The following is a 21,181-nucleotide window of genomic DNA, read 5'->3' as shown; positions in this document are numbered from 1 at the left end:
CTGGATCAGCTGATTACAATAACCTAGAGATAAGGGTGAGACAGTATATAAGCGACTAAAATAAGCAGTGATGTCATTCTTCTTACAAATTAACAAGTACATTAGATATTATAGGAAGTGTTGCCAAGTGTTGCTGCTAATTGGTGCAGCATAAAATCCTTTAAAGGGTTACTCCACCCTAAAATGAAAATGTTGTCATTAATCACTTACCCCCATGTCGTTCCAAAACCGTTAAAAGCTTTGTTCGTCTTCGGAACACAATTTAAGATATTTTGGATGAAAACCGTGACTGTCCCATTGACTGCCAAGTAAATTACACTCAAGGCCCAGAAAAGTATGAAAGACGTTGTCAGAATAGTCCGTCTGCCATCAGTGGTTCAATCTGAATTTAATGAAGTGATGAGAACACCTTTTCTGTGCAAAGAAAACAAAAACAACAACTTTATTCAACAATAAGTCTCCTCTACGTCAACATAGCGTCATTTTGGAGAATATTCGCTGGACACAAATAGCGTATGTTGTTCTGTGTCAGCTGTTGTTCTTGTGGCCAGGTAAAGGTATGTGTGTCGGTTTGTTGAGTTGCATTAAGTTGATTTTATTTGACACAAAAAGTAGCAATTCACTGATACAACCTTCTTGTCAAGGATAACACAATAAAGTTACAATAACTTATTTCCATTGTAGTCCTTCCTTTAAAAAGTTTTTCTGACTAAAAGCAACCAAAAAGCCATTTTAAAGTGGTTTAGCAAATAATAATAATAATCAGCAGGGATCCCCAGACCAATCCAATTAGTGTGCCACCTCTATTTTAAAACCCACGAGCCGTCACTGTAATCTATAAAGGTGCAAAATGCATTTACTTACACATATTTGAGAATTGAGATATTTCATGATATAGTTAACAAGTTTGAGAATATTTTGAATAAAAAGGAAAAAATAAATAAAACAAACCTATATTAGTTATAAATGCTATTGTGGCTGACGTGTGTCAATAACGAGCACCCCCCCCCCCCCCCCACTTCACTTGTGCCCCCTCAAAAATAACTAGTGCATGACACCCCTGCCTCCAAATAGTTTAGAGAGATATTTAAAAAAATCTATCAATTTTAGTTAATAGTAAAGGGACCCATATTAAATGTGGATCCCTGTGATAATTATGCTGCCTGGTTACTAGTGGGGATGTTGGTTAAACATCAAAAAGGTTGGACACACACAATGTGTAGCATTTAATACTATGGTTTCTGTGTAAAAATATACATGTTTGGATTCTCTACAAATACAAACATCATGTTTGAAACATGCCAAGTTGCAGTGACTGCCTTTTTATTTGATTCAAAAGTGAGAAAGATTTTGCCATCTGAAAAGCATGTCATAACTATAAACAGAGGAAAATGAACTCTAACTGGCAATAGATTCAATGTATTTTTTGCTAAGAAACAAAACACCCATTCTTTGCATACAATAGAAAACCCATTTCATGTTTTGAAAATAAACACATTGAAATTGTTTGCTAGTGAATTTAGGAATTAAAAATCAGGCAGACATTCAAAATGGCCATTTAAGTCAAACATTTTTTTTTCCCAACATTGAAGCACTTAACTCATGGAATAATGTGTTTCGGAACATTGGACATGCTTTATTTTCAGAACTTTTCACAATTTATTTAAACATCTCACATATACAAAATAGGTACAATAAACTTTGTGGTTTGTTTTGAGAGAGAGGCCTCTGCAACCCTTTAAACTGGACGAACTGTGCTGTCAGTATTAACACTGGGGGCGTAAAAGAATGTAATGCCTGAACAAAAAAAAAAAAAAAAATCTGAACAAAACTCTGAGAAAACAAAAACAAAAAGCAGACAAACATCAGGTTTTGGAATATTCCACCTGCTTAAAAATGGGGTTATCAGGGGGACCTGTGCAATATTCCTCAGAGACAATACAAAGTAATACAGTAACAGTGGTTTCCTCCACAGCTGCATGTATAGCACCATATAAAATCACTGCTTCAAGTATTGGAGCACCTTTGAAACAGGACAGAACTTGAAGCCTTAGTACCAACTAGTGACAACTAGGATGTTGATTAGGATTTTCCTTTACACATGAGGTAGTTTAAACCTTACGGAAATTGTGGTTTTAAACTTCCTCTTTGGAAGATATACAAAGACCACAAAGTGATGTATACTTTCATTGTTTTTATTACACTTCTTTTATTTTTACAAAATGATGACATGTCCCATAACATGGTGTTATCCTGTGTCTCTTTGGGCTGCTGTATTAATTTGCATTGCGCAATGCTCCGTTCAGTCCATTGGTCCTCTCCGATAGAGCCCAGCTTAAGCAAGTGGATTTGCAGAAAAAATCAGCATTCAGTATAAAAAAAACACAGAAAGAAGGGCAGAGATTTTTCTTTTTTCTTTCTTTCTCTCGTTTAATTTATCATGAGTCTATTTATTTGAAACAGACTGGGCCAATGTCCAAACCAAACTCTTGATCTGCGCCACCAATGTCCAAAGGTGCAATGTCGAGGATGGGAAGGCGAGATGGTTTATTTGTTCTGTATTCAATGACTGTCTTGCTCCACTGGCCAGTGTGTCTCTGCAGGGATGCAACAAAAAGATAAAACATGTTAAGTGACTTCTTTTTTTGACAAACATCAAACTGTCATAAACATGCCAAGGTGTAAACATATATAGATTCATGTAATTGTGAGAGTCTATCTCATATGCATGTTGAACACTATCCTCTGTGACTGTTAACGCTTAACCTCTTATTTTGTACATATCGTGCTAACTGGATGAAGATTTTGTCTGTTTAATCAAAGTGTAAAAAGTGAACTTACACTGCAGCCATCCTCTAGGACGCTGAAAGTGAAGCGGCTGTTGCCCTCCGCCCTGAGCTCCACATCATTGGAGCCCTGCAGCAACACAGCCTTCTTCAGGTTTCCATTCTCGGCATCCATGTAGGCGATGCTGTTCTTGCAGTGGTAGGTGATGTTCTGGACTGCCTGATTGGCCAGCAAACGCATGAAGGCCAGCTGAGTAGCCATGGACTGTGGGCTCAGGGTCTCATCATTATAACCGAACTGAAAAGGGAATGCAAGAAGACAAATTTCAGACAGCTTTCTCTTGATAAATATTGAACAGTCAGTACAGTAATTAATTTGGTCCTTTCTGAGGTCTCCAAATTTTGTGAAATTCTTTAACTTACCTCAGTACCACCATTGATGGTCTCGCCGAACCAAACGTGTTTCTTCTCCTGGGAACTTCTGTACCAGTTTTTGCGTGGGATGCTCTCTGGGTGGGGGTGGATGCAGGTCTGGCCATTAGAGAAGTCGCAGTAGGCCTTGATGGCATCCATAGTGCAGCCCTGGTTGGGGTCGATCCAGTAGAAACCTACAGGGGAAGAAAACAATAAAGATCATTAGGGAAAGTCATAGGAAGTAAGAACTATTGGAAGATGGGTTAACTCTATTGGAAGAACAGGAAAGACCTCAAACTGCTTTGGTCACTTACCGCTGCTCCATTCAGGGTGGCTGAGCCTGATGTCACGGCAAGTACGGGCAGGGTTCTTCTTTGAGCCCTCAGGGGAAAGCAGGTTCTCAATCTGAGTGTTCAAGGACTTGATGGTGGCATCCACCTCATAATCCTTGGCCCTGAGAGAGGCCTGGTCAGCTCTGTACTCATCATAGCCTCCAGATGTGTCATATCCACCACCAGCTGGACCAGCGGGTCCGGGAAGACCAGGAGATCCAGGAGGACCCTAGAGTTATACACATTATAGATTAACCACACACTGTGTTCAACTGGGGAGTTTTCTCTACATTCCATCTCAAGGTAAGATACTGTATTTTCTATATTATATTTTACAACATATGTTTTCTGTTTTCTTTCCATCTGTGTCAAGAGTAATTCTCAAATGTATGTTTACTTACAGAAGGTCCAACATGTCCAGGAGGACCACGGTGTCCAGGGGGTCCAATAGCACCAGGCATGCCATTTGAACCATCCTTACCAGGGGGGCCATTAGGACCAGCTGGGCCCTAAAGACAAAATGCAGAAAACCATTATGCACATTTCCACACGTTCATTACAAAATCCTGTGTGATAAGTCTTAAGAATGAGAGAGTTACTTACTCTTGGACCAGCAGGACCAGCCACACCAGCAGGGCCGTTGTCACCAGAAGGACCCTGTAAGACAGTGTCATTTGTTCTTGTTCTGCAATCTTTTATGCTGAATCATTTTACTAATCTGTAGGAGAACTAAAACTGTTCAAATGGTTTTCACAGGAAAAAGACATTGAAGCTTATTATTAAAGTTGAGCCACTTACGTTGGGTCCGGGCATTCCCTGCAGACCAGGATGTCCACGAAGTCCCTTCATGCCCCTTTCTCCTTTGTCTCCAGCAACACCTTTCTCACCACGAGGTCCAGAAGGTCCCTGTTAATTAAAGAAGACATTGAAAGTAAGAAGTATCCACAGAAGCCATTGACCGGGTCCTTCAATTAAATTGCCTTTAATAAAGATGATGTCTGACACACTTACAGGTGCACCTCTTGCTCCAGCATGTCCAACAGGGCCAGCAGCTCCAGGAGGTCCCTAAAGGGGGTGTAAATGAGAGAATGGATTGATTACATGTGTGGTAGTCTCTTTAATTTCTATGCATAATTTAGTAAATGCTGTTGCTTAATTCAGTAACACGTACAGATTCACCACGGTTTCCTGGTCTGCCAGCAGCGCCTGATGGTCCATTGGGTCCAGGAGCACCGACAGATCCAGCTGGTCCAGCGGAACCAGGCTCACCACGGTCTCCCTGGTAGTAGAAATAGTCCAGTTCAATTACTTTTTTCATTTATATGTAACACAGTCTGGTTTGGTAATTGAAACTTTAGGATTTATTACAACACTGCAGTCTTAGGATAAAGTTAGTGATGGTCAAATATAAAGAAATGCTTAGTCACAAGTCATATCAGGGCTATATACCTTAAGGCCAGCAGCACCAGGACGGCCAGGAGGTCCATCATTACCAGGGCTTCCCTACAAAACAACACAGAGGCATATGTGAATATTGTATGGAAAAAGAAAACCCTAAAAATTGTGTGTCTTAAAATGAAGTACAGTTGGTACCCACCTCACGTCCAGCCTCTCCCTGAGGACCAGTCATACCAGGCATGCCAATGTTGCCAAGGGGACCACGGGGACCAGGGGCACCAGCAGGGCCAACTCTTCCAGGCTCACCCTAAAGAACACACAAAAAACTGATTAAGATTTACCCTGTAGCAAGTTAGCTTTGACCAGTTTGGACACAATCAGGGGGCCAGTTCACTTACAACAGCACCGGGGCCACCAGGAAGACCACGATCACCTCTGGAGCCAGGAAGACCACTGAATCCCTGAGATCCCAGCTGACCCTGAGGCCCAGCAGATCCAGGTGCTCCCTGTTTAAAAAAAAAAAAAGGTTATCATCAGATGTAATACATACTACATAATACTTTGCAATTAACATGGTCTGACATGTTCAGCTAGTACTTACAGGTGCACCAGCCTCTCCAGGAGATCCCTTCTCTCCAGCCAGACCAGGTGGTCCAATCAGTCCATTCTCTCCTGGGGGACCAGCAGGGCCAACATCACCACGAGCACCACGTGGGCCATCCTTTCCAGGAGCACCAGTGGGACCAGCAGGTCCAACAATACCCTAATTGGTGGGAAGAAAATCAGATTATATGTGAGACTATAAAGATATATCCTAAAATGAAGCAAGTGCTAGCGTTAAGCATTAGATCCGGACAACTCCATTTAAAGTTATCTAATATTACTCACAGCAGGACCAGGAGGTCCAACTCTGCCAGCAGCACCAGGGAAACCTGTCAGACCCTAGAATAGAGCCAGAAATTCATGAGTCACGTAGGAAATGTCACACAACTTAATGAATATATAAATCCATAAAAGCATACTTACAGGTGGACCGGAGTCACCACGGGCACCAGGTGGGCCAGCAGGACCAGCAGGACCCTAAAGATGCACAAGAAATTGAAAAAAAGATCATAAAATCACAAAGATACATTGGATGTGTTGTCCAATATATCCTTGACTGAGACATGAAGGTAATGTCAAAACTACAGTACTTTTCAGAAGTTAATTCTTTAAGATATGTTTCTTCAACAATAAATTAGTTTTTATTAAATGTAGTCTCAAACTTACAAGGGGTCCAGTATTGCCAGCAGGACCAGCAGGGCCGGGGGGTCCAATATCACCCTTTCCACCAGAAGGTCCCTTCTCACCTCTTTGTCCAGTCTGGCCATCAGCACCCTACAAGACACATTATGTCCCTGTCAGTTTTTAGTGCATATGTGTTCAAAGTTTTTTAAAACAGCTGATTTGGAAGCCTTAAATTGAATATATGAATCACAAAGAGGCTTTAGAAGCTGACTTCAGGAGAATTCACATGGACTTACAGGGGGTCCAGCAAATCCAGAAGGTCCAGCAGGGCCAGACTCACCACGTTCGCCCTAAAATACATGTCAAGATTTGAGTATGAATGCTTGTTTCTGAAGTGAATTATAGTTTGTGCACAGTTCTTTTTTTAGTTCCTTAATATCGGGCAATCATAAATCAATAAATAATGGAAAAAATATTGTATTAGTGTGTAGTAAAAACTGATTATAATACTCACAGGAGAACCACGAGGACCAGCAGGTCCAGCAGGGCCGAAAGAGCCAGTCTCACCCTGGAAGAGAACACAGAGATAGGTTTGATCAGAATCATCTTTACAGCTACCTGAAGTAAGTGCTTTTGCCAGTCTTCCAAGTTAATTGTAGGTTATCACTTTCTTTTTGGCTACAAAATGTCTTAAGGAAGCACCTGTAAGTCATTTTGGAGATCCCTCAGAACAGTCTGGACACATTCACCATGTTCACATAAGTTAAATGTAGCCCATTTAAGCACCTTTCCTTGTATGACATTCCTTAAACATTTTACCTTAGCATGCTGAACAAATTTGTATTTCACATTTAATATATTTTGTCATAAAATTAGAAGAACATTGGATTTCCTGTTTTAAATCAATGCATTAACATTTCAATTGTTTTCACTGTTCAAAGTCGCCACATTTGGGACTTAATGAACATGGGCAATGCATTATATAGTGCAATTTAATGATTTAGATGAAAAGATAATGATTTAATCATTTTATAAGTCATGGGTAAATAAAACTCACTTATTGCGTATGTTGAATTAAATTATTTTAGAAAATTGCATAAATTCCAACCTACTGTGTTTTTTTTTTTTTAGAAATGAAAATGTGTCTGTCACTCAAGGTTTAAAAATATGATTTGAACCAAATTTAAATTAATGTAGCAATGTTTGATTGTTGTTTATAAATATTTACTATAGTTGATAATCAAACAAAAAAATAAAAATACTGAAAAGGAATCAAATCATGTGATGGCTTTAACTTGATCCAAGCATTTCTGAATAATGGATTATTGTTTGAATTTCCCAGCAGAGGGCAGCAGTGATTCTGACAGATGTCATCAGAGTTTCTTCTTCAAGCAATGGATCAATGACGCAATTTACTCGCCCCTTGAGAAGGTAAGAATCTTAATACATTCTGTTTGTGGTGTTTTATTAAATGAATGCCAGTGTGATCTTGTTCTCAATCATTTCAAATCCTCTTTTATGATGTCACTTTTGACATTGATTACAATGTGTGATTCATCACGCAAGATCCATAAGAAATAAAAAGAAAAACCCTTTGGACTGGTGTAAATATTTAAATGATTTAGAGTGATAGCAGCAATTCTTTGCTTTGATCTGACTGACATAGCAGTTGAGAGAAAGCTCTTTACCTTGTCACCATTAGCACCAGCGGGTCCAGGGGGTCCACTAGGTCCAGGAGCACCCTGTAAATTGAGGAAGAAGTACCATAAAATCACGGCTACAAAACATTTGTGTAATTTTGTATGAAATGAGATAAAGGTACTGGGTATACTTACACGGGCACCATCTCTTCCAACATTGCCCTCCAGGCCTCTGTATCCTTGCTCACCCTGTGTATAAGAGAAATGTTTTAGTCAGCTGTAAGAGACATCCAGATTTGGCAACATATTCACTATAGAGTGCCAAGAGCATTGCTCCAAAACATACCTTCTCTCCTTTAGGTCCAGGAGTTCCAGCGGTACCACGCTCACCGGGCATACCAGCAGCTCCCTGGTGTCCAGGGGCACCAGCAGCTCCAGCTGCACCAGGCTCTCCCTGAAGAATACAGATTTTGTCAGTTACACTCAGTTACACTCATTTAGACAGATAACTAAAATTATCTGTCTAAATGACATGTGCGGTGACATGTGTACATACCTTGTTTCCGTCAGGGCCAGGAGAACCAGCAGGTCCACGATTACCAATGGGTCCCTGAGCGCCAAGAGCACCAGCAGGTCCAGGGTTACCACGCTCACCCTAAATAGTGATAAAAGGACAGAAGAACCGTAAGACAGGCTCATTTCTTCTCATGTGAGAATAAACATAGCACAAGAAATCAGAGAAAGGTAAGTCACCTTCACACCAGCAGGTCCTGATACACCTTGATCTCCAGGGATACCCTGTTGAGAGATAAGAAATATTTGTAATGATTTGCATGACATAAGATGCATGCTGCATAACATCTGAGCCATGAAAACTTACTCTATCTCCAGGCTTGCCGGCCTCACCAACAGGTCCAGCGGGGCCAGGAAGACCCTGTTAGGATTGAGCAGGAAACACAAGTTTTTAATATTCAAACACTACATAAACAGGAAGAATTCACACTAAGACTAGTACGAATTTATCTTATTCTATTTTTCGTATGACAGTGATTCCCAATCATGGAGTACCTTGTGATTTTACTATTTTGTCTGGATTTCTTCACAATACGATTGTATGGGTCAGAATTATAGATTTTTCTTTTATTCCAGAAATCATTAGGATATTAAGTAAAGACCATGTTCCATGAAGATATTTAGTAAATTTCCTACTTTAAATGTAATAAAGCTTAATTTTTGTTTAGTAATATGCATTGCTAAGAATTCATGTGGACAACTTTAAAGACGATTTTCGCAATATTTAGATTTTTTTGCACCCTCGAATTCCAGATTTTCAAATAGTTGTATCTCGGTCATATATTGTCCTATCCTAACAAACAATACATCAACGGAAAGCTTACTTATTTAGCTTTCAGGTGATGTATAAATCTCAATTTCGAAAAACTGACCCTCATGGCTGGTTTTGTGGTCCAGGGTCACATATTTAACTTCACACTTCAAGCTTGAATGAAGACTGTATAATCTTGAAAGAAGGCTTGTAAAAGTATGACACTGACCTGGAAACCAGGAGCACCAGATGGTCCCTGCTCTCCCTTCTCACCAGTAGCACCCTAAATTAGAAGACAACAATCTGTTACCACTGAGAAACAATAAAAGGTCATGTACTAATCCACATAGATAGTCTTTTTAGAAAATATCAGATGGCCTACTTACAGCAAGTCCGACGGGACCAGCAGGGCCGTTGTTACCATCAGGACCAGGAAGACCCTAAAAGAAAAGAGGAACGCAATCAGAGCAGCTCAATAATTAATAACTCACTTCTTGAGACTGGATACTGAAGAATGTTTATAACAGATATTTCTCTCTCTGAGATACTTACTCTCAGTCCAGTAGGGCCAGCAGGTCCCTTCTCACCAGGCTTGCCAGGCTCACCCTACAAGAAGGTTCATTGATAAGCTAATTGATACATTATTATATTTTGAATATCTAGAGATGAAATCTGCAAAATACAGTCAATACTTACAGAAGTTCCCTTAGGACCGGGGAATCCAATATTACCGGGCTGGCCTCTGGGTCCAGTTGGGCCAGGGGGGCCGGTGCGACCATCTTGACCAGAGGGCCCCTAGAGAACAGCATATAAAGGTGATGAATATGCACAAAGTATAATGCTCATCGATTAGTAATATTTTTTCTTGGTAACTCCAACTATGTGTATAGTATGAATATAAAAACGGTGATTGTACTCACAGCAGGCCCTTCCTTTCCAGGGGGTCCAGAGCTGCCGGGGCTACCAGGGAGACCCTGAAAAGATATAAAGTGATGGTCTTGTTCATATGGTCACATGTCAAAAATGATTGATCTCAATGCATACTTGTAAAATAGGAGACATTTCACATGTTTCTTGCTTTGTGATTTACAGATTTTGTCATAATGGACTGGACAGATACAAAGCAGTAAGAGGCTGATACTCACTCTAGCTCCAACAAGACCAGGCTCACCAGCACGACCGGCATCTCCAGGAGGTCCACGGGCTCCAGGGGCACCAGTAGAGCCACGGGCACCAGGCATGCCCTACGGTACAAGATTCATAGAATAAATAAAGCATCAGAACAATGTATAATTGCATGGATATGGCAGGAAAACTATCATATATTGTATATGTATACATATTTTTTTTTTATCCAAAGCAGCTAAACCACCGTCACATTCTATATACACTCCATAGCTTGTTTAAATAAAGAATAGTTCTTTTGATATCACTTGAATCTTACCATTGGGCCCGATCTGCCAGCCAGACCAGGCAGACCACGAGTACCAGCAGCTCCCTGCAAGAAACATGAATATACATAGATTAGCAAAAACAAATAACAATAAAAAAACATAACCAAATACATATATATTTAATATTTCCCAGATCACTCTGTCTTGCCAATAGCCTGTCCGAATTCAAATCGCTACACAAAACTGAATTGTTTTCTTAAATTAACTTCTGTTTATTCTGTCTTATATTGTCTTATCTATATATTACTCTCTGGATGTCTGATGTTCTCTTTACTTTCTATATTATTGTTTGATGTTATCCTCACATTTATGATGTTTATTGTAAAGTGTCCTTGAGCTCTGGAAAAGCACTATATAAATAAAACGTATTAATTATTATTATGCAGAAAATTAACCATGACCTCTCACATAGTCTACTGGATTTAAAAAAATATAATATTTATTTATTTATTTATTTACTTTTTTCAATATTCCGTACTGTTGTATTTTTTCTTTCAAATCCTTGGCCCACTAACCAACTAAATGTGGTGATCATACATTTGTACTGTTTTATTTTTATCCCTGTAGTACTCTTATAAATCAAGTTTCCATTCTCTCTCTGACACTTACAATTAAAATGGAGATGCCACTAACATATTAAAATTAACATTTTATTATTAAGATCAAACTTACTCTAGGTCCACGCAATCCAGCGGGTCCAGTAGCTCCCTGCTCACCAGTTGAGCCTCTCTTGCCCTCTTCACCAGAAGGACCAGGGGGTCCCTGAGGACCAGCACTACCCTGTACAGGAAAAAAGATGAAGAAGGATGTGAACAAGGACATTCAGCCATAACACAGACTATATGCTTTATAAATTGTTAAGATGACTGGCAGTGTGTATACTCACAGGCTCACCCTTGACACCAGAATCTCCCTTCACTCCAACGGGTCCAGGGTCACCCTGAGCATTGAAACAGTTCAAAGGTTAGACCATTTAACAACATGTAATCCAAAAAAACGAATATGCACATAAATAGAATCTGTTAAAGTAACGGTAAAAAAGTAAAAAAGTTGCTATAAACTTTCCAGCCTATTTTTTCTGTCAGCCAAAAATGGCAGCTAAGACCAATCAGATGGTACTCACAGCAAGACCTCTTGGACCAGAGGCTCCAGAAGGTCCCTGGGGGCCAGGGCCGCCTCTAGGGCCAGGGAAACCAGGGGCACCAGCAACTCCAGGGGTGCCCTGTGGAATAAACCCCAAAATACATTTGAAAAAAAAAGAACATATGCTTTCACACAAACTGAATTCAAGAAATGTTACTTTAAGGTAAAGCATACAGATGTCAGTTAGTCAGTTAAGATTGTAGAGTAGAGTAGGTAGAGTAATTGTAAAGTAGAAGGTAGAGTAATTGTAAAGTGATCTGTTTTAAAATGAATTTAGACACTTAAGCTAGTTGACTGTGATTTGTGATCGCAATGTATAGTAATTGCTGTTTAAAAATGAAAATAAAATAAAATAAAATGTTAAAATAAAAATAATAAATATATAAAAATCCAAAAATAAATATATATAAAAATAAACGCAAAAAATACTTTTAGAACTATTAGGTAATTATTTCCTCTAATTCCAATGCAATTGTACTTTAAAATGATTAGCACAGCATATTTAGTTCAATTGTTTAGTATGAATAATATGAAAACTCACAGCTGCTCCCTTAGCACCATTGAGACCATTAGCACCAGGGTTACCCTGTAAAAGTACAAAGAGAGACATATATATATATATATATTTTCTTTTTCTTCAAGAAAATCAGATGAATTAACCTGCAAATATTTAAAATGCACTTACAGGGGGTCCGACTGGGCCTACAGCACCGTTCGTGCCTGGCTCTCCTCTTTGTCCCTGAGGTCCAGGTGGGCCAGTGGGACCAGCAGGTCCAAGTTCTCCCTGTCAAATATTATAGACACAGTATATTTCAGATGGTAAAAGAGATTAGGTTATTATATTGAATTAATGAAAGATATTGTATGTGTAGAGCATGAGATCTAATCAAACTATGAACTGGCAGTATTGGCTTATATTAGCATGTCTAGAGTGGGGAAGATGTTTATTTGATCCCCTGCTGACTTTGTAAGCTGGCCCACTTACAAAGAAATGAAGGTTCTGTAATTTTTATGTTAAGTTTATTTTAACGTATAGAGACAGAATACCAACCAATAAATCAAGATAAAAAAAAACACACATTATATAAAGGTTAGAAATTGATTTGCATTTCAGTGAGTGAAATAAGTATTTGATCCCCAAGCAAAACATGACTTAGTACTTGGTGCAGAACCCTAACCCCAAAACCTGGCACAGAGGTAAGACGTTTTTTGTAGTTGGTCACCAGGGTTGCACACGTCTCAGGAGGGATTTTGATTCACTCCTCTTTACAGATCCTCTCTAAATCCTTAAGGTTTCTTGGCTGTCGTTTGGCAGCTCGAAGTTTCAGCTCCCTCCACAGATTGAGGTCTGGAGACTGGCTAGGTCACTCCATGACCTAAATGTGCTTCTTCTTGAGCCACTCCTTTGTTGCCTTGGCAGTATGTTGTGGGTCATTGTCATGCTGGAAGCCCCATCCATGACCCATCTTCAGTGTTCTGGCTGAGGGAAGGAGGTTCTCGTCCAAGATTTTACAGTACATGGCTCCATCCATTTGCCCCTCAATATGGTGAAGTTGTCCTGTACCCTTAGCAGAAAAACATTTCCAAAGCATAATGTTTCCTTCTCCATGCTTCACTGTAGGGATTGTGTTCTTGGGGTCACAGTCAGCATTTCTCTCCCTCCAAACACGGCGAGTCAAGTTAATGCCTAAGGGCTCAATTTTGGTCTCATCTGACCACAGCACTTTCTCCCAAGTCTTCTCTGATCATTTAGATGTTCTTTGGCAAATTTTAAACAGGCCTGTACATGTGCCTTCTTGAGCAGGGGGGCCTTAGCGGGAGCTGCAGGATTTCAGTCCATTGTGGTGTGTGTTACCAATGTTTTGCTTGGTGACTGTGGTCCCAACTGTCTTAAGATCATTAACAAGCTCCTCCCATGTAGTTCGGGGCTGATCCCTCACCTTTCTCACGATCATCCTTACTCCATGAGGCGAGATCTTCCACGGAGCTCCAGACCAAGGCTGATTGATGGTTGTTTTGTATTTATTCCATTTCCAAATAATCACACCAACAGTTGTCCCCTTCTCACCAAGCTTCTTGCTGATGGTCTTGTAGCACATTCCAGCCTTGTGCGAATCTACAATCTTGTCTCTGACATCCTTTGACAGCTCTTTGGTCTTGCCCATGGTGGTAGGAGAGGTTGGAATGGAAGATACAGATTGTGTGGACAGGTGTCTTCTACACCTAACGAGCTGACATTAGGAGTAACTTCTTAAAGTGACAGGACTAATCTGTGTTCCACATGGGCACATAACCAATCTGTGGGAGCCAGAATTCTTGCTGGTTGGTAGGGGATCAAATACTTATTTCACTCACTGAAATGCAAATCAATTTCTAACCTTTATATAATGTGTTTTTTTTCTGGATTTTTTGGTTGATATCCTGCCTCTATCTGTAAAAACAAACCTACCATAAAAATTACAGACTGTTCATTTCTTTGTAAGTAGGCAAACTTACAAAATCAGCAGGGGATCAAATAAATATTTTCCCCACTGTATTAATCTTCTGGCACGTTGTTTTATGCAGAGGTGCCAGGCAGATGTCAAATTTAGTTGAATTTATTCAGTTTTGATTTCTCCACCTGTCACTCATACCTTAGGTCCAGGGGCACCAGGGAAACCGGGAGGACCAGCTGCTCCCAAAGGACCCTGAGAGGAGAGAAAATGTGTCATGTCTACATTAGGACTATGCCATAAGGGACATTTTATAAGACAGAGAGGTCAAAGGGCAGCTAGTCCACTCACAGCAGGGCCAGCAGGACCAGTGTTGCCATCAGCACCGCGAGCACCAGCTGGGCCAGAAGGACCAACACGACCTCTCTCGCCAGGAAGACCACGAGCACCCTGTGCAACAAGAGGAATGAGATATGAAGTATCTTGAGTTGAAGTAGGTATGTATTTAAGGCCATTTAAGCTGATACACTAATTTGTGCTGGAGGCAGAATTAAGATACACTGAAGATTTTCATAAATTTTAATGTTTGACTTACTCTCTGTCCGGGGGTTCCATTTGATCCAGGAGCACCATTCTCACCCTGTTGAAAAAAGACAAACATAAGCCTTTAAAATATGACAAGATATATTTGACTTGAAAAGTGTGCTGTACTTTATGAGTAATAATATCAGTAATAATAGTAATAATAATGTGTTTTATTTGAATAGCACCTTAATACACATAATGCAACTTCACAAGTAAGAATATTTATGTAAAGCATCAGCAAGTGCAGTTTCTTTCATGCATACATGAAAGTTGGTCTTTTGAATTGCACTTAGATTCCACTAAACTGTGTGTTTTTTTTATATATGTATTTTTTTTTAAGTGGCGGGTGCATTTCTTTATAGTCTGAGATGTTTTAGGATGTTAAACCTTTGATTACTACCTTAAGACCAGCGGCACCAGGCTCTCCTTTGCGTCCATCAAGACCGGTGTAACCCTGAGGAACAAGAAATTAAGATCATGGTTACTTAGATGTAAGCAATTGAAACGACATGTTAGGTCTCATCTTCTATGAGAAATGTTGTTTTTTGGAATTAATAGCTAAAAGCTAACAATGTCTTCTGTTTGTTTGTTTGTTTCTTTACGCCAATCCAGCATCTATGGCTATATTCATGGTGAGAACCAGTTAATCCATACACAAGTCTTGTCTTTACACACTCGCCCGGGGACGATTTAGAATGTTCATTTAACCTAACCTGCATGTATCTGGGCTGTGGGAGGAAACCGGAGGACCCGGGATAAACCCACGCAGACACAGGGAGAATATGCAAACTCCACACAGAAAGGCCTCCTGTCCTTTCCGGGGCTTGAACCAGGGACCTTCTTGCTGTGAGACAACAGTGCTAGCCACTGTGCCGCCCCCAACAATGTCTTCTCATCAGTCCTCAATACTAAGCACTTACTCTGTGTCCCTTCATGCCAGGAAGTCCAGGAGTTCCGGGGAAACCACGGGCACCCTGTGGAAGAAAGAGCAAAGACGAAATTCCTTGTAAGAAATATTATTGAGGTAAATACAAACATGCTTGATTTAAACATAAATGTGGATTTTGATGCCCTTACCTGTGCTCCAGGGACTCCTCTGTCTCCAGGTTTTCCAGGTCTGCCATTGTTACCCTTTGAGAAGAATATAAAAGAGGATGTCAAGACCCAGCGTGTATAAATGGGGCAATGCATGGTCGAGTTAGAAGCTCATTTTTAGTATATGGTATTATAGCACTCACATCGTCACCATTTTTGCCAGGAGGTCCAGGAGGACCACGAGAACCAACAGCTCCCTGTAATGAGATGACAGAGAGAGAAATCAACATTAAAGTTTAAAGGTAATTTCCAAACTGTGTGAAAAAACTGTGTTGAGCAAAAGTACTTACAGCTTGTCCAGGCTCTCCAGGCTCACCAGCATGTCCTTGGAATCCTTGAGGTCCCTATATATTCACAGAAAAATTTTTTTTTAGACCCATAAACACTCAGAATAATACTTAATTAAATGATTGATTATCAAAATAATAACTTATTCAAAATCACTAATTCTAAACATTTCTATTTCGAATTTTATTGAAAAGGTATTAATACTTCAATCATTTTTTAAACAAATACTCACAGGGGCACCGGGAGGTCCAGCTGGGCCTCTAGGTCCCATCAAACCCTGAAAAAGTAAAAGTAAAAATGACTCAATATGATCAGCAGTAGTTTACATATTATGATTAAATACAATAAAAGGTCCACTATTTAATTTGCACGACATTGCAACATTAATAGTAACACATTTTGGCAAGGAAAATCAGTTTTGGATGTCATCATACTTGAGTAGTAAACTGTTTGGGTTTTTAATATACTCTTAACATGAACATGAACTCACCGCAGGTCCAGGGCCAGGTTCAGGTCCTTTAGCGCCATCATACTGAGCAGCAAAGTTCTACAGAGGATAGAAGCAACATATTTAGCATAAAATAAGTAAAACATGTTGAGCAATAATAATACTTTTTTGTTTTTAGTAATCATTGATTTATTTCAGTGATACAATGTTTTAATATTAACTTGATATTTCAGTATCATTAAAAACAGTAAGAAAGAAATGGAAAGCTTAAGATATTTTAGCATTTTATTGACACAAACATTCTTTAAATGTTTCTTCTTTCATACTACAATTATGACACTGTTTTTAAACTTGTATTGAAAATAAATACATCCCACACTTTTGGAAGCCATTTTGAGGCCAAGGTTCAGGGCAAAGGTTAAAGGTCAAATGTTAAATATGACAAGGGGTAATGGGAAGATCGTGAGATTTAAATATAACTACCCACAAGCTTTAATCACCAAAACGCAATGTATTACAAGTTTAGGTCTCTGGCAAAGTTTTTCTGTGTGAAACTTACTCCACCAAGACCAGGGGGGCCAGGGGGGCCGGGAGGCCCAGGAAGTCCAGGTCTGCCGGGGTTTCCATCTGGTCCTTTAGGACCCTGTGGAGAACAAGAACAAATAAAAAATTAAGCTAACTGTGATTGTTCTAATGTTTTAAAATGTGAGATGAATCTGTTGTGTTGATGTAAACTAGGCACCATGCTTATCTAGTGAAACTGAAACTCATACCAAAAATATACAGAATAGCTTTTTCCTATCCATGTTATTATAGATGATGGTTAAGTTAAGCACCTTATAATAATCTCTTTTACCTATATTAAATATGACTATAATGCTGAAAAGTTACAGGATAAACTTACCCTCTCACCTCTGGGTCCTTTTGGTCCCCTGGGGCCCTATTTACAGAAAAGTATAACCAGACAACTGTTTTAAAGTCCAACAGTATATTAGTACTCCTTCATATAAAGACCACTTGGTTTTTTTCTATGCATGCTCAGGGTTAAAGCAAAAAAATAAAAACCGTGTTTTTCAGATTTAAGTCACATTTACATGTGCTATGCCACAGTCATAAACATGAACATTAGAACCAATGCTTCTCTTCATATAATTGCACAAAGAAAAGTGAATAAATAAATACAGGATTTATTTATTCCACCTTTGTGAGATTCTTATGCCATTTGATTTGCAATAGCTCATATCAAAAGCATTTATTGTATTCTTAAAACTACAAACATGCACATTAATATTGCAAAACAATTATAACATGCACAGTGCAGTATGTATCAGTAACTACCACTAACGTCATGCCTGCAACTTAATTAGATATTAATGAAGGTAGCAATGCACCAGTCATGTGATGCCACATTCAACCAAGGTACTTCAAGGAGCTCAGAGGCCTAGTTCACATCAAAAGAACAGGATATTGAGCCTGTCCCACTGACCGAAATGTAATGTTTCTCATTAGGCTCCTTTAAGCACCTTCTGTTGTTAGTGATAAATACTGTTATGTGATATTCAGGTGAGCAATTTGATTCAATCCCAAATAACATCAAATAGTTATGCCAATTTTAATAATCTATGCTATGCGCGTCCACTTGAGGGAACTGCTGGGCAAAATCCACCAGGCTGGAGGAATTTCTGCGGCATGTTGATTTTGTTACTTTGAGTCCACCTCTTCAGCAGGCCATCTAAAAAGATCCATTGTGCCCAGGTCGTCTGGTAGGCAGGATAGGGTGGTCTCTAGTTTCACTGACATTTGCTTGAGCCAATGGTGCTTTCCTCCTTCCCGTCACAGGCAAGAAGGAAAAACCCCAGAAATTCTGATAATCCGAAATGCTCTGGTGTATTTGAGATTGACCAAAGGATCTTCTCACCGAATATCATCATCCATTTGGAGATTTGGGATCAGATAAGGTAAATATCTCTATTAATACAATTGAAATAACTTCATGCAAGTTGTACTGACCGCTGTGTGATGAAGATGGGGGTGGAGGAAGAAAACAGAAAGACAGAGAAGGAGAGAGAGACAGAGGTGATCGATTAGTTATGCACTCCACATGTTGAAATATGGTAACAGTTCTAAACATAAAAAGTCTATTATTTATTATTCTAGGCTACTATTCACTCAGTCTAAAACATTTCAGAAGAATATGAACAGAAAAAACCCCATCAAGGTTTATATTGAATACAGTCCCCTTGCATGCAAAAATGAATGTGTTAAAAAGAAAAAAAATATGCACAGGCATTGCATTGTTGCCAAAATAAGAAGATCAGATTTTAGTAGGCCTGGATTGAATTTTGTGCATTTACATCCATGTCTTTCTGTAAAACGATAAAGTGTGCCAGATTAATAACTTGCAGTTAAATTTGATTTTTATGATTGAGCATTTGTATGAATAGATGATGTACAAAACTGTAGTATAGTCATTGGCTAAAAGTATTATCTCAAAATCCTAATTAGTATACTTATTTATGTACTTAATTTATTACATTTACTAAAACTTTTTATTTGTTTGAATTACTTTGAGTCTAATTAAAGTGTGAAAAATCATCATGTTTTTTTTTCCCACAAAATTTCTTACAAGTGGATGAACAAATATGCAATCTTTTGATTATATACAGTTTAAAATATATACTGTTGCATAGTATATTTAATATAGTACTGTCCTAGGCTGAATTTATTTATTGATTTATTATAGCAAGTGAGTCACAGGCAGTGGTTATCAGGTACTACTAACCCTGTAGAGGTAATCAGTAATTGTTTACATGTTTAGGCCTTCCGGTTGCCATGCCAGGCATGACTCCCACTCGAACTAAATAGCTTTCATCCAGTAGGAGCAGCTATGTGTCATGTAACTTATTCTCCACCAGGTGGCGTATTTGACTACTGGGTGATGACGTAATGCCACATCCAATTTTCTGTTTTCTAAAATCAGCTAAAAAATTAAAGGAAAGTCTGTTTTATCAAATCAGTTTGTTCTAAAACGCATTTCTGCTGTAGAGGCATAAAATCAAATTTATGATATGATAGGCCGGCCTATGGTAGGGAATACGGTTTTTTGTTTAACAGTTAGGTATTATTTATAGTAACTGTTTTGTTATTTATACTGAAAACGGTTCATTTAAATCAGATTATTAACTAATTTTATAAGATGTTGCTTAAAAATGAAGTTACAGACTTTAGCCAGCAGGGGGCAGATTTGACAGACCCCCATAATTAAAAAAACACTCCTGGAGTCTGGGACAATGATGAGGTACAGCGCCCTAAACTAGACTTGAAAATAAACTTTTAAAGACATTTAACCAGCTGTCCGTAATTTGTCTATATTTTTATACTATTTTGCTAATAGTTTTTAATAACTACGCCATATGTTTCCGTTTCTCAATCGCAACAGATGAAAATATCCAAGACCACGAAGAATCCATTAAAAAGATCCGCTGGATTTTACAGTGGCAAGCCAAAAGGAAACGCCTCAATTCTTCAGATGTAGTTCTAGCTTTCCTTGAGGTAATTTCCCAGCAAGGTTCAACCAAGCAAGCGCAGCAAATCCAGTAGAAGAAAGAAAAAGCCTTAAGATCCTTGGTTAGAAAAAAAAAAGCATATTTCAAACTTACATTGACATGATGCTAGGTACGAAGTCACTGCAAGCAGCAACAGAATCCGAGTATCCACAAAGCTGAGCATGTCTAAACCGACATGCAGACTCCTTGTGCTGCAGTGCCCTGGTTTAACTACTTCAAGCAGGCATACAGTTGTGGTATAAACACCAAACTTAGCAGGAACCTGCTGCAGTGATGCTAGAATAATAAAGACCAACCAGCCCTATTTATATGGCAGGAGGTTCCCTTGACTGCGTGTCCAGAGTGAGCCCCCAAACCAATGGGAGAGAGAGACTCTATATGACTCTCATCCTAGCACTGCCCTCATCCCTGCCTCTCTCTCAGACTTTGGCAATGCCCTGACAATGATGACGAGTACAACGTTTTAATTAGATCCATTCTTTTGAGGACGTGGACATGGTCGAGCTTTATAAGAGAAAAGCTTACCGTTTTTTCTCAGGCTTTCAATGGCGCTTGTAGCTCATGTGGAATGGATGGGTCCGAGCGCGTCCAGCGGATACTTATGGCACGTTTTGCGCATTTGACGCAACTTCACAATGCGCTTCTGACCCCGGATCCACGGGGGATATATGCTGGCGTAACAAGTCAGTCTTTGGCATTTCGATTTGAAATGTAAAAACGCGCATCACTGTGCGATCAGGTCGCCAATACGCGCGTGTTTGAACGTGGCATCTTTTTGTCTTTTATTATGCATTACATTTATCTGCTTTGCCATACAGAAACCTCACTGAAATCCTTACATTTTGTGTTTCTGTTTATGGGTACACTATGCAGACTGACATAGTCTGCAATTAGTTTTGACTGTCTAAAGTAACGCTATCCACTAAACCACTAAACCAGTGTAGGCTACTGGTATATGGGTCAATGGCGTGACGATCTTTCCCCTCTGGATCTATTAGGTTATTTAGAATTACATTCATGGAATTCAGACAAAAATCACTATTCTTCAG

At 39.3% G+C, this 21,181-nt stretch overlaps 1 protein-coding gene across 2 annotated transcripts; it reads right to left on the bottom strand.

Annotated features, from left to right (window-relative positions):
- Positions 1-1,608: 1,608 nt before the first annotated feature.
- LOC109063376 (collagen alpha-2(I) chain-like) lies at positions 1,609-20,426 on the bottom strand. 2 transcript variants are annotated; one of them, XM_042745382.1, is made up of 50 exons: positions 20,226-20,426; positions 18,577-18,578; positions 17,471-17,506; positions 17,126-17,209; positions 16,609-16,665; positions 16,351-16,395; positions 16,121-16,174; positions 15,974-16,027; positions 15,813-15,866; positions 15,656-15,709; positions 15,136-15,189; positions 14,746-14,790; positions 14,502-14,600; positions 14,352-14,405; positions 12,404-12,502; positions 12,260-12,304; positions 11,699-11,797; positions 11,462-11,515; positions 11,248-11,355; positions 10,566-10,619; positions 10,267-10,365; positions 10,042-10,095; positions 9,818-9,916; positions 9,674-9,727; positions 9,508-9,561; positions 9,351-9,404; positions 8,678-8,731; positions 8,551-8,595; positions 8,354-8,452; positions 8,144-8,251; positions 7,993-8,046; positions 7,846-7,899; positions 6,672-6,725; positions 6,454-6,507; positions 6,200-6,307; positions 5,957-6,010; positions 5,819-5,872; positions 5,532-5,693; positions 5,329-5,436; positions 5,130-5,237; positions 4,982-5,035; positions 4,704-4,811; positions 4,544-4,597; positions 4,331-4,438; positions 4,136-4,189; positions 3,934-4,041; positions 3,515-3,761; positions 3,210-3,394; positions 2,842-3,084; positions 1,609-2,597 (listed from the first exon to the last, which is right to left on the bottom strand). In XM_042745382.1, exons 1-50 carry the CDS (start codon positions 20,293-20,295, stop codon positions 2,451-2,453), a joined length of 4,059 nt encoding a protein of 1,352 aa, XP_042601316.1. In that variant the 5' UTR covers positions 20,296-20,426; the 3' UTR covers positions 1,609-2,450. The 2 variants fall into 2 exon arrangements, with proteins under 2 accessions (XP_042601316.1, XP_042601317.1); XM_042745383.1 differs by lacking the exons at positions 7,993-8,046; positions 8,144-8,251; positions 8,354-8,452; ... (1 more) ...; positions 8,678-8,731; positions 9,351-9,404.
- Between the last annotated feature and the right edge of the window lie 755 nt (positions 20,427-21,181).

Source organism: Cyprinus carpio, chromosome B19 (assembly GCF_018340385.1).
Source record: "Cyprinus carpio isolate SPL01 chromosome B19, ASM1834038v1, whole genome shotgun sequence".
NCBI lineage: Eukaryota > Metazoa > Chordata > Actinopteri > Cypriniformes > Cyprinidae > Cyprinus > Cyprinus carpio.
This window is presented reverse-complemented; position numbering and strand designations above follow the sequence as displayed.

Bases quoted from the DNA above. Each gene is read 5' to 3' on its own strand.
- LOC109063376 (XM_042745382.1), bottom strand. From the start codon at position 20,295: ATGCTCAGCTTTGTGGATACTCGGATTCTGTTGCTGCTTGCAGTGACT. The intron at 6,508-6,671 runs GTGAGTATTATA...CATGTATTTTAG, and splicing joins CTGGTCCTCGTGGTTCTCCT to GGCGAACGTGGTGAGTCTGG. The intron at 3,395-3,514 runs GTAAGTGACCAA...CTTCCCCTGTAG, and splicing joins CCACCCTGAATGGAGCAGCG to GTTTCTACTGGATCGACCCC.